This window comes from Diabrotica virgifera, chromosome 9, assembly GCF_917563875.1.
Source record: "Diabrotica virgifera virgifera chromosome 9, PGI_DIABVI_V3a".
Taxonomy (NCBI): Eukaryota; Metazoa; Arthropoda; class Insecta; order Coleoptera; family Chrysomelidae; genus Diabrotica; species Diabrotica virgifera.
Window position 1 is genome coordinate 176,820,595 of NC_065451.1, and position 14,476 is coordinate 176,835,070.

Here is a 14,476-nt window from a genome sequence, read left to right on the forward strand (position 1 = left end):
TTATGGGTTGAATTAAAAAAAGTTATTCGCTGTCATCCTAGGCCTCCAAAAAAATTTGGTACAGTTATGACCCTGGTAGAGGAATATCGGGCTATTCCCCAGGCAAGGATAACACATCCTTATTCGATGCCAAACAGATTGCGAGCATTCGTTGCTGCAAGGGGTGGACATACCCGCTATTGAATTGTTTTGTTGTTAATTTTGTTTTCTTTTGTTAATTTTAGTGCGTTTGATATTTTTAATTAAAGAAACCTTTAAAGCAGTGTTTTTATTTACAGCTCTTACAAGAAAAGAGATATTCGGATAATTCAAAAAACAAAACCTTAGTAATACCTCTAGGATAATACAAAAGGAGTATGAAACAAAAAAAGCCCTCCAATTTTTCCACAGAATTTTTTAAAGTTAGGAGAAAATACAACGCTTCCATTCACCCCCGTATAATGTCATCTAAGCAAAAATTTTTGAAGTTATACTTCTTTAGGCGCGATTGAGAGTAACATTTTTCATAAATCTGCGCGCATGCGCACACAGACAGTATGATGTTTAGTTGCTAATCTTTCAAATTATGTATCGGCGCAAATAAGCCATTAAAATAATATATTAGTGTTTTTTAGTAAAATGTATTATTTATTATAATTTTTGTGTCTTTGAATTTGTCTTCCTTGGGCGTAAAATATTAAAATATCTATTTTTATATTTCACTTGTCACCGTTATGTGTAATTATGTATATCCGAAACGTCAATAACACGTGCCTTGGCAGCCTGGTTGGTAGAGCATTGGACCAGAGATCGAGAGATCGCGAGATAGCGGGTTCAAATCCCGGACGATTCATATATTTTTTTTATTTTTGGCATTGTTAAATTTTGGTTAATTTTTGGTAATTATTGTTAATTTTTTGTATTGTAACTGTTAAGTATATTTATTTTGTTGAAATTATATAATAGAAGTATAACTTCTTACGTGCGTACAAAGTACACACACATTCTTTTTTTGTTACCGGAATAATAGAAAATGACATCAATACATGTACCTACAAACTGACGCAAGAATCTTGAAAATCGGAGTACAAGTAATAAAGTTATAGATTGTCAAACTTAATCAAAAATTTTGGGTGGCGGAATTTTGTGCCGGTGAGTGTATATAAATGAGATCTTGAATAAATGGCGGAAATCATTTTTTTGCATGGGGGTACAGCTAAATGATGCCTCAACACTGTACACACTACATTTTGCTGACAATCAGGTAGTGATTGCCCAGGATAAAGATGATCTGATATTTATGACAAACCCGCTGTTTCGAGAATACAAAAATGGGGTCTATAGAGCCAAATAGAGAGAACCAAATGTGTATAGGAAAGAATTGTTAAAAGAAAGAAAGTAATAGGAGCTTTGAACTCACTACTTTGGTCAAAAACCAAATAAAAAGAAAAGAAAACACAGCTATATAATAGCACCTTTAAAAGTGTGGTACTTTATGGATGTGAAACCTGGCAACTGAATAAGCAAGCAGAAATAAAAGGAGCTCGCACTGGAAATGGACTTCTGACTACATCTCCAGAGATTCACATGTAACGAATGAACGAGTATGAGACATTATGAATAGAAAAACAAACATAATTGAAGAAATCCAGGAAAAACAACTTTGTTGGTATGGCCATGTACAAAGAAGGAAGGAACATTGACTCCCAAAGCTGATAATGGAATGGCATCCCCTGGATAAGTGGAATCTGCCTGGATAAGTGGAATCAAAAAACCAATATCGGAGAGAAAGCTACGACCAGGAAACTGGACAGATCGATGCAGCTGGAAAATAGGAACCATAAGGCGCAGAACTCTATAAACCGGTGTTACATCATCATTCACTTGTAAGAAGAATAAACAGTGATCACTGGGAATGTTTTTCGAAAAAAATGGAACATGATTTTTATAGTCTGTAAAAGGAAATACGGTGCTTCATATTAGGTCAAAGAACGGAGGTAAAGGAACTAATAGAAAATGATACGTGGATCGACTATCTAAAGAACAGTGGCGGCTGGTCAGGGTCGGCAGTGACGACCCACACATTTATGGACACATAGATTTTTTTAAATATATAAGTTAATCAGAGTTGATGATATTCGTTTCTGTGAAATAAAAAAAATCTGTGAGATAATACAGACTAAATTTTATTCATTGTTTTTAAAAGAATTCGAACGATCTGATACGTTAAGTTATCCCTGTGCGCTGTGCGTAAGATACTTTTCAAATTAAGGATCCTAGCCAGCCATACACTTGACTTCGATTGTGTGAATTCATGGCCCGCTTCGGCTAGCCGTACCCAGTTGACCATTTGCTTGTAATAAGACGCTATGGAATATTAGCCGATAGGCAACCAATTATACATTCCCCGTATTTATTTGAATGACAAGTACGGCAGAAAAACAATCTGCCGAGCACAGCGGTGATCTGCAAACGGCAACAAGACAGGTACTTGGACGTTGAGATTTAATTTGGACGTTGATAGGTGACTCAGATTTGTTTGCAGACATTGCTTGAAAATAACTCATATAATAATATTTGAGTTATCCTCCCACTCAAAAAGGTCCGGAACATTGTTTAAATAATCAAAATGTCAAAAAATAAAGGAAAAATTCGATTTTTTCTTCATTTTTTGATTATAACTTTAAAAGTATTCATTTTCGAGAAAAGTTGCACTGACATAAAAGTTGCGTAATTAAATTTTCTACAATAAAGGATTAGCTACAAATTTTAAAAATTGTCACCCTTGTTGCAAAATAGCAATAAATGCGAAAAAATCATAAAAAACAAGTATTCGCATTTTACGTTTTCAACCGTTTATGCTACACTTAAGACCTTCATAATTTTACCCAGAAAAACTATATCATATAATAAAAAAAAATACTGTGAATTTCATTAAGATCGGTTCAATAGATTTTGCAAGATAAATTTTGCAATCCAGCTTTCGCAAAAAAATTAATTTTTTCAAAATGTTGCAGAACTGAAAATAAAGCAGACAGCAAGTTGAATTTATTTTTACGTATAGAAGAATACTGTACCTTTCTTCTATATGTAAAAAAAATTCAACTTGCTATCTGCTTTATTGTCAGTATGTACTGCAACATTTTGAAAAAATTAATTTTTTTTTGCAAAAGCTGGATTGCAAAATTTATTTTGCAAAATGTATTGAATCGATCTTAATGAAATTTACAGTATTGTTTTATTATATCATAAAAGTTTTCTGGTTAAAATATGAAGGTCGTAAGTGTTAGCATAAATGGTTGAAAAACGTAAAATGCGAATACTTATTTTTTATGTTTTTTTCGCAATTATTGCTGTATTGCACCAAGGATGACACTTTTTTAAATTTTTAACCAATCCTATATTGTAGGAAATTTAGTTACCCAACTTTTATGTCAGTGTAACTTTTCTCAGAAGTGAATACTTTGAAAGTTAAAATCAAAAAACGAAGAAAAAAATCGAAGTTTTCTTAATTTTTTGGCATTTTGATTATTTAAACAATGTTCCGGACCTTTTTGAGCGGAAGGATAAATCAATTATTATTTACAAGGAATTTTCAAAATATCTATTATAGTCTGTTCGCTAAACTCAGACGCAACTTTCTAGATATTTTAGTCGGTAATTTTGCTAATTTTAGCAAAATTGGCAAAAAATAATTTTTAAATAGTTAATAATCACTAAATATTTAGTAATTTTGCCAATTTTTGCAAAATTGGTAAAAAACAAAAAAAATCTCGACTAAAATATCTAGCCAGTTGCGTCTGAGTTTAGCGAACCGACTATAGACAAGTTCATTAAAAATTATCCATCATTCTTTATTCAAATAAAATAATAAAATGGATTAACAGTTTTATATGCTGATCTAAATATTTTCGGAACGTGGGATAAGTTACAAAATTTGTTTAATTTTATATACTGCAATTCATTAGGTACAACAAACTGTTCCCGAATTTAATAAATTATTGTGCTCAAATGTGGGCAAATTCTGCCTCAAATGAACGGGATTTCTCTTGTCTCAACAAAGTCAAAACGTATTGTCGAAACACCATGAAACAAGAGAGAATGTCAAACTTGTCTCAAATGTCAATAGAAAAAAACTTTTAAAACCTCTCCAAAACAATAATAAATTTTACAATGACGTTATAACCCATTTTGCTACTTCGAAACAACATAGACTATAAACAGGTTTACAAAAAAAAACAAAAAAAAAATAATAAAAAAAAAACAAAAACCAAAACCAAAAATCTTCTATGAAATTGAAGCCTTTTAATTAGATGGCATACCTATCTGAGGAGACAAAACCTTGCCGACCCTGTCCCTAAAGCCACGAACCGCCACTGCTAAAGAAGCTCTATGCAGAGGAAGAACAAATGACTCTAGAACCGGAAACACCGAAATTACCACATATTTATGAAGAAATTAATATAATTACATGGAAAGTTCAAAAACACTTGAAAATCTGAAGAACAGAAAAGCTGTAGGTAAAGACATCAAACAAATTACTGAAATATTCTGCAGTAGCAATGACAGAACAATTAACAACATCAATTAAGCAAATTATAAAACATAATAAAATACTGGAAGAATGGAAAACAAATGAAGAACTAGTTCTACTATTCAAAAAAGGAGATAAAAAACAGTCAGAAAACTACAGATGTATGAACTTGTTAAATACTACTCTAAAACTTGCAACTAAAATTTTACAAGAACTAATGAGTGAGAGGATAAGTATAGCAGATGAAAAGCAGGGTTTTCATACTGGAAATTTGTGTACAGATAAAAATATTCATCATAAAGCAAATTACTGAGAAATCATTAGAGTATAATAGGCCAGGGGTCACCAATTATATTTCTTGAGGGTCCGTTTCGAAAACCTATGACACTTCCGGGGTCCGGAGTTAACACTACCTGTCTGATTGTTCCAATTTGGTAAACAAGTCAGAAGGGTTCAGTGCGAAATATTTAGGCAAAAATTTTTTATTAACAGTTTTTTAATAAATTAAAAACATCACCTTTTTTGCTCCCGAAAGTTTGTTTTTAGCATTTTGGGGTCATCTTAAACAAAAAGATTTCTGTCATTTTTCTCAAAACTTGATAGATTTTAAGTTTTAAGCGATTTATAAACTGAAAAATGCGAAAATAAGCATTTTCGAAGCTTGAAAATTCATGTGTAGATTATTATTTTTGCGGTTGTCAAGTGCCTAAATTGAAGTTTAAACATTCAATTTCACGATTCTGATAAGTTATCAGGGTTTATTTCAATTTCGACCGTTTGTTTTTATTGGCGTTTTTAATTAGCCCATTGGCAATAATTAATTGAATAAATAAATAAATCATTAAGCTAAAAAAATATGTTAATAATAAATTATAAAATTTCAATAAATGTGAAGTATTTGTTGGGCATTTTTTGCATAAGTACGTATAATATGTATAATAAGTGCGACAGAGACGCACCATAAATTGCGATGTGCGGCGACTTAAAGGTCGAGTGGACTCGCATAATTAACAATTAAAAAACAATGGTCTATAATGAAGTAGGTAAGTCCTGATTACTCGTTAGAATCTTGAAATTGAATTTATAAACTTCAACTTAGGCACTTGGCAAGCTGAAAACTAATAATTTACATATGAGTTTTCAGACCTCGAAAATGCGTAGGTATTTTCACATTTTTCAGATTTTAAATCGCTTATAACTCGAAAACTATCAACTTTTGAAAAAAATGACAAGAGACTTTTTTTTTAAATACAATTTTCGGGGCTAAAAGGTAATTTTGAATTTGTATAAAAATATTGTTTTGCCCGGCATCCCGGGCCCCTTCTGATTTGTTTAAGGGGACATTTTTGAACAGGAATCCACAAAAAAACCGAATCAGAAAATTTGTCATTCTTTACAAAATTAAATTATCAGGGAGAAAAATGACATTTTTTATCATGTACAACCTGTCTGAAGTTTGCAGTGAGTTTGGTGCAACTGATTCTCATTGGGGAGTTGAGATATTCATCTGTTAGCTGAGATCTGTACCAATTTTAATAAAGTTCGTTCTTTTTAAAGCGGCTTCGCACACATAAGTTGAGTCAAACAATATACAATTTCATGGCCAAACATTTTCAAAATTGCCAAATGCTATATTCTGAATTTAATGACGGTCCGCACAAAAGTAGCTCACGGTCCGGATGTGGACCGCGGTCTGCTCATTGGTGACCCCTGTAATAGACCAACATTTCTATTTCTGATTGACTTAAAGAAAGCATAATTTGAATCTTGAAGATGTACAATAGAGAAGTTTCCCTAGATATGGAAGTCAGAATAGATGGACAAGTTAGAGAACCTGTAGATATAGGCAACAGAATAAGACTCAATAAGAGGGTGACTCATTGAGTCCTATTCTCTTCAATTTAATCATGGATCAAATCATCAAAAGGATCAACAAAGGAAGAGGATACAGAATTAAAAACAAAGAAGTAAAAATATTTTGGCATGCAAACGACACAATATTAATAGCAAAAAATGAAGTCTCCAGAAATTAGTCCATAGATTTAACAGAGCTAAAGAATTCAATATGACATTTACATATCAGAAAACTAAAACAATCTCTAGTAATCAGCAAAGAACCAATCAGATGTAAAATACAAATTGATGGCATCAGTATTGAACAAGTAATGGAAATAAAATACCTTGGTATGACACTGTCCAGCTTCAGAGACCAGGACAAAGAAGTGAAAACTTAAGTACAAAAAGCAAATATACTGGTAGGATGCCTTAATAACACTATATCACGAAACTAACATATTAATTTATTCAATGCTTATCTAAGAGGATGGAACTTGGCTAGGAGCCATTCTGATGAACAGCACCATATCACTTGCTCGTGCGTGAACGGCACCTAACTAAAGTAACCATATCATGTGGTGGCATGTGATCAGCAGCAAATGGGTTAACACCAAAATGAAGTCAAGAATTTATAAAGCCAGTGTAAGACCAATAATGACATATGCATCAGGAAAAACCCTCCACAGCCACAAACAGACTACTGGAAGCAGCAAAGATGAGTACATTGAGAAAAGAATTTCTGGAAAGACGAGTGAAGACATTGATGGACAAAAGAATGGAATAACCACACAAGCAGAATGGGGGAGACTTGTGTGGTCAAATAAATCACCAATCGGTAGAAGTATCAGCCAATTAGGCCAAAGATGGAGTGACAACCTTCAGTAACGGTGTCAATCTGGGAATGAACAAGCAGAATAGGGAACTTGCACATTTTTTTTTATTACATTTATACTTCATTTTAAACTTCAATTAACTTCAATATGAGTTAATCAGTTTGTTGGACTGGTGTTAGTGTAGGAAACAGAGGTTGAACCTTGCAAAATGGACACAAGTCCGGTTTCATTTTTTTTCTGTTATATCAAGGGGTGCTTATTATAAGACTAACTTTTTCTGAAAAATTTTCGCCCCGGAACCCCCCTTTTCACCCCTTTAAAGGGGGTCATTTGTGGTTTTTGCGGAACATAGCCCTTCCTGTATCTTTTACAAAAAATTTTTTTTATAGAAATATGAAGTGGACTATATTTTCTACGATTTATTTTCCGACAGCATATGTCTATCATCCACTGTTTAGCGGGGGTGGCGCCCCAAAGTTGACAAGTTTTTAAAAAAGATGTTTTAAAAAAATATATATTTTTCCCTAACTGTAACGGAAATTAAGAAGAAATCCTGCGACAATTATTCACAAATAAGTGACTGATTTTTTGGTACAAGTTTGACTTAAGGGTAATTGCCTTATTTTTAATTACAGGGTGTTACATTTTAAAAAAACCCTTTTTTATACCATCTGAACCGTTTATGCTAGAGTAAAAAAACTTTTAGGGATTACCCATGTACTGGTGTTATTTAGAAATTTGTATAATGCATCCCCATTTTTCCACGGAACCACCCAAAAAAAAGAAGAATTAATAAATAAAGTGATTTTCTTGGAATCCTTCACACACAATGCCCTTTATTAATATGCTTCATATATCATTTTGTGCACGTTATTATTACCCATGCATGGACACCAAAAGTGATTTCCTAGTGCAACCCCTGTAGCAAAAAAAATAAATAAAATGGGGCGTTGAAATTTTTTTTTTGTTTTTTGCTTTTTTATCTATATGGGCATATGCTTCATCAATAGTGCTTTTTAAAAATGTATATGGTTATTGCAACATTCCTTCAGAAACCATCCCTGTCCTTGAAAATATACTGCAGAAACTACCCCTAGCCCTTGGCGAGCATGTTTTTACGACTTTCTCATTACCTATGCATTATTTTTAAACAAAACTTATACAAATTTAAAGACCACTATTTACTCTAAAAATTAGGTCCTATTCATTTTTTTCGTATAAGCAACTGTTACGGCACAGTGGCGCCGTAAACCTCATATATGCTTTGACGGGCTCCAGTTTTTGTTTTTTATATCGTCATCTGTTCGTTTTATTGATAAAGTACTTATGTAAAATAAATCAACGCAGTGTAACCTACAAATTATGACCTATGCACATTTTACATTCTTTGCGCCCCAAAGCCATAGTGGTGGCCCAAAATCAATTTTTACATATTTTCGCCACCTACACGTATTTTATTACATTAATGCTACTTTAATAGCACAATATTCACCCTTAAGTGGTCACTAAGCAGTGGCGGATCCAGGGAGGGGTGATGGGGGTGATCAGCCCCCCTCTTAAACCAAGTGATATTATATTTAAAGATTGTAAAAGTATTCATTTATTTTTATAAAAATTTAGCCAATTGGCATCCCCCTCTTAACGATGCTGGATCCGCCACTGTCGCTAAAGCATAAAAAGTACGCCATTCTTATAAAAATAATCATATAATATAAGTATTTCTATAAAAATAAATGCATATTTTTATAATCTTTAAATAGAATATCACTTGGTTTGAGAGGGGGGGTGATCGCCCCGATCACCCCTCCCTGGATCCGCCACTGCTTAGTGACCACTTAAGGGTGAATATTGTGCTATTAAAGTAGCATTAATGCAATAAAATGTGTGTAGGTGGCGAATATATGCAAAAATTGATTTTGGGCCACCACTGTGGCTTTGGGGCGGAAAGAATGTAAAATGTGCATAGGTCATAATTTGTAGGTTACACTGTGTTGTTTTATTTTACATAAGTACTTTATTGTCCTTTTCATGATCATTTTTCAGTGCGTCACAAATGATAGGAAAAAGGGTAAGTCCGTGATAATACACATTTATGACATTTATTCTAACATGACATTTTAGTTAAATCTGACAGTTGTCACATTTTATTTTCAATTTAGAATAAAAACAAATCAAATGTGTTTCTTGCATTTATAAAATGGTATTTTCTTTGATTTGTATAGTCTTATAAATTATACAGATTATATTTGTAATATTATTATCTAATTAAAAAAATTATTTTTTTAAATTATGGCGCCATCTATCGACAACTAGATAATCACAGAACTAGAAGTAATCACCGACGTGCCTTTTTTTTCTGTCATATACAATTGAATATGTTAGAAAGAAATCGAAAAACTGTGACGCACTGAAAGATGATCATGAGAAAAAGAATATCAATAAAACGAACAGATGACGAAATAAAAAACAAAAACTGGAGCCCGCCAAAGCATATATGAGGTTTACGGCGCCACTGTGCCGTAACGGTTGCTTATACGAAAAAAATGAATAGGACCTAATTTTTAGAGTAAATAGTGGTCTTTAACCTTGTATAAGTTTTGTTTAAAAATAATCCATAGGTAATGAGAAAATCGTAAAAACATGCTCGCCAAGGGCTGGGGGTAGTTTCTGCAGTATATTTTCAAGGATAGGGGTGGTTTCCGCAGGGATGTTGCAATAACCATATATATTTTTGAAAAGCACTATTGATGAAGCATATGCCCATATGGATTAAAAAGCAAAAAACAAAAAAAATTTTCAACCCCCATTTTATTTATTTTTTTTGGCTACAGGGGTTGCACTAGGAAATCGCTTTTGGTGTCCATGTATGGGTAATAATAACGTGCACAAAATGATATATGAAGCATATTAATAAAGAGCATTGTGTGTGAAGGATTCCAAGAAAATCACTTTATTTTTATTAATTCTTCTTTTTTTTTGGGGTAGTTCCGGGGAAAAATGGGGGTGCAATATACAAATTTGTAAATAGCACCAGTACATGGGTAATCGCTGAAAGTCTTTTTACTCTAGCATAAACGGTTCAGATGGTATAAAAAGGAGTTTTTTAAAATGTAACACCCTGTAATTAAAAAAAGGGCTATAACCCTTAAGTGAAACCTATACCAAAAAATCAATCAATTATTTGTGAATAATTGCCGCAGGATTTCTTCTTAATTTCTGTTACAGTTAGGGAAGAATATATATTTTTTAAAAACATCTTTTTTGAAAACTTGTCAAATTTGGGACGCCACCCCCGCTAAATGGTGGATGATGGACAGATGCTGTCGGAAAATAAATCGTAGAAAATATAGTCCTCTTCATATTTCTATAAAATAATTTTTTTGTAAAAGGTACAGGAAGGGCTACGTTCCGCAAAAACCACAAATTACCCCCTTTAAAGGGGTGAAAATGGGGGTTCCGGGGCGAAATTTTTTCAGAAAAAGCTAGACTTATAATAAACACCCCTTGATGTACCAGAACAAAAATAAATCCGGACTTGTGTCCATTTTGCAAGGTTCAACCTTTTGTTTCCTACACTATGTACAAGAAATGGGATGAGTCTGAATCCATCGAAATGCAAAGCCATTACGTTTTCTCGATCTAGATCCCAATCCATTTTGAATACAAGATTGGACAGCATTGCCTAGATACTGTACCTTTTATCAAGGACCTTGGTGTTACTTTGGATGCTACTCTACAACTTTCTGATCACTTAAATAATGTAGTCAACAAGGCATTTCAGATGCTTGGCTTTATCAGAAGAAGCACACAGGATTTTACTGGGATTACTGCCTTAAAGACGCTTTATTGCTCTCTTGTCCGTCCCCATCTTGAGTATGCATCCTGTGTATGGACACCTTTTTATGGTGTGCATATTGAGACCTTGTGTCATGTTGAGCATAAATTCCTTAAACAGATTGCTTTCAAATTAAACATCTTGGACAACTACAATTACTTGCTACATTAAATATGCCACCCATCTCTATGTGCCATAAGAAGAGAGATCTTATTACTTTTTACAATATTCTGCATGGTAGAGCTGCTGCTTCTTCTTTGCTCAATAAAATTAATATACATGTTCCATCTAGACCTACCAGATCTGTAGCTAGTTTCCATTACCCTATACATCGCACTAACTATGGATTTAACAATTTCATTTCAAGAACTGCCAGACTAGCCAATCAATATGATAACATAGATTTCTTTGCAACCTTTGGCTGATTCTTGCGTCAGGTTTCGTGTACTCTTGACTTGAGTAATGGATATAAATTATAACTTTTTGTATTGCATTGTATAATAATACAGATTAACTTTTTGTATGGATAACTTTTGTATTGCATTTAATATAGATAACTTTTTGTATTGCTTTGTATAATAATACAGATTAACTTTTTGTATTGTAACTGTAGATATAGTCAGTGTTAGGATTTTAGAGTTTAACATTATTGTAATTGGGCTTGCCCGTTGATAAATAAAATAAAATAAATACATAATAATGTTCAGTTTTGTATAAAAATGAGATTTACAAAATTTCACGCTTCAAAAACTCATAATAACTTAGAAGTACAAATTTAAAGTCTTATTTATCTTAAAATAGTTCAAACGACCCGTGACGTCACAGAGTTTAACTATGTGGTTCCGTTTATGATTATATTTACATATATTCTTCTTTAGTTTATTGGCCTCCACCTACTTGGGTATTTGGCCAGCTCGTCGTCACGGAATAAAGGATAAACATTTATATTCTAATGACATTTATCGTATGTCCTTGTAATAATATATACCAGTTTGTTGAGATTGGAGTTTGATCCAGTTTTTGAAGGAAAAAAAAGAAGCTTTACTATTGAAAATAAAACCATTTTGTAAAAGTACAAATTTTCTATGAATAGTTCAAACGATCAAAAACACTTTTAACGTCACATAACTCTATTTTTTACTGACGTTTATAATGTCTAATTTAATACCGGAATTACACTGTCCTGTTCGATAGGGAATTGTACAGGGAAGTGGGCAGTGTGAATGTGTAAATAGCTTACTCGCACTGTTCATGCTCATGCTACTGACATTGCACGACGATGCCCAAAAAGTCGGTTTTTGTGGCGGAAGTCAAAGGAGAGGCAGCATGAATATGAGTGAGTATTCACATTCAGCTACTCTCTCTCTCTCTCTCTCACTTGCCACCGGCAAAGTGGCAAGTGAGTAAGGGAGCAAGATGATGCTGTCGTCACATTCCATTCTTGTGTCAACATCAACTTAGTGTGTTTACATCAACTGATGTAAACACCTCACTCGTGTCGATATCATATTTCGGGCAATATTTCCGTCAGCAGCAGTGGCAGTGGCAATAGCTGAGTATAAATCCGGCATTAAATTATATATACAATTGATGTAGAATGTAAACATACAACCCCGTGATGTCACTACACGTTTTGGAGTGGCTGGTATAAGTTGAATTTTTAGTCATCTTTAGGAGCCTAACGAAAGACAAACAAAATTTTTTATCTTTGATACAGGTTCTAAATTATGTTCTGTTGTGATTTATACCATTTTTTCGAATTTAAAATTTTATGCAAGTTCCCTATTGCTTATACTTACAGAAGAACAATATATATTTTTATATATACCTTTGTTTCTCCCCCCATAGTAGTAGTAGTAACTATTTCATTCTTCTCAACCTCCTCATCTTCCTGTACTATAGAGATACATTTTTCCGAAGCAGGTGCAACTTTAATTTGAACCACATCATGCATGTAAGGCTTCGCCATTTGGCCCGTAAGGAGGAACAGTTTAAGAGCATCGTCTGATTTTTTACAATTCGTTTTAAAAATATATGCTTGTGTAGTAATATTTCGACAATCTTTGCAAATGAATTGGGGCATCCCATCACTTTGGAGCACTTCTATAGATACACAAGCCATAATTTGTAACGATAGAGAAGGTAGGGGTATGTTAATATCAGGGTCCTGTGGATGTTTTTCTTGTATGTTTAATAAATTATCTTCTTCATTGCAAAGGCAGAAACGGCATACTTTCATCCGCCGTAAGATATTCGATCTGTCCTCCATGACTAAAGATTTCTCCATTAATATAGAATTATGCATACACACAATATCTGCAATATATTAAACTAGAACTATACCATTTCCACTTAACAATTTTAATTTCTTATTTCTTTGCAAATTCTTTTCACAAAAGCAGCTTTTTTGCAAAGTGTTATGTGTTATGACATGACATATGACATTGTTGATAGTTTTTCGCGCCGCTCGTGTTTGGGTGCTCTACTATAAATATCTGGCGGGCAATTCGAAATTTCTATACCCTATTTTTAAACCAGGAGGAGTAAACTCAAAAGACAGATTCACGCCCAATAATGTCACTTTTTTGGTTGATCATGTCGGCCTTCGACGGTAATCCGTAAATATATTATACGATTATACTAATAAGTTGCTAATAGAAAGTTCTAAAAACAACTGTTTCTTTTATAAAAGCAGACTAAAAATCTAAGTTAAAGCAATAACGCAAAAAACACAGATTATCCCATGATTAACCCATGAAATGCCAATAGTGAAAATTTTATACTTGTCAATTTAGTGTCAAAATTTCATAACAGTGAACTACTAACTTTCCTTATACGCTGTGAGCTCGTACGTAGAGGGGATATTTACAAATTCGCGAGCGCCAGTAGTGGCAAGTCTGTAAACGTTTACCGGAAATTGGACATAAATGTCAAAGTAATTAATTTAAAATTAAAATTAAAAACATTAATTATAAAAAATATTAGTTGGTCAAAGCTGTGGTATATATTTTTACCTTAAATATACTTACGTTTTAAATGCTGAATTTAAGTTTTTTTAATGTTCCGTAATATGTAATTATAAATTAATCCTGCGCCATCTACACGATAATTGTGAAAGTATCCGAAGTAAGAAATTCATATTTTATCAATAGAACGTCAAAATGATTAGCAAAATCTTTAAAAAATCGATTACAATTTAATTACTTTTTTGCGTTGTAAATATTAAGCGATAACAATTAAATAATAAATTTAAAAATTACCGGTAAAAGTTGAATTAATAACCGCTAGGAGCGACACCAGCGAAGCTCAGAGCGTATAGACCAGTAACGATCTGTTTTTAGGTGGATGTGAGAGGTGGCATTCAGATTTTTGCGGATAAAGTTAGGTGATAACTTCGTTAATAATAATTGATTTATGCTCCTTCTCAAATATGCCCGGAACATTAATAAAAAAAATAAA

At 33.0% G+C, this 14,476-nt stretch overlaps 1 protein-coding gene across 1 annotated transcript in view; it reads right to left on the bottom strand.

Annotated features, from left to right (window-relative positions):
- Positions 1-13,453, bottom strand: part of LOC126891987 (zinc finger protein 271-like) — a 76,713-nt gene extending 63,260 nt beyond the window's left edge. The window contains exon 1 of the mRNA XM_050661363.1: positions 12,846-13,453. Coding sequence (XP_050517320.1) covers positions 12,846-13,322 — 477 coding nt within the window. The 5' untranslated portion in view covers positions 13,323-13,453. The remainder of the gene's footprint in view (positions 1-12,845) is intronic.
- Between the last annotated feature and the right edge of the window lie 1,023 nt (positions 13,454-14,476).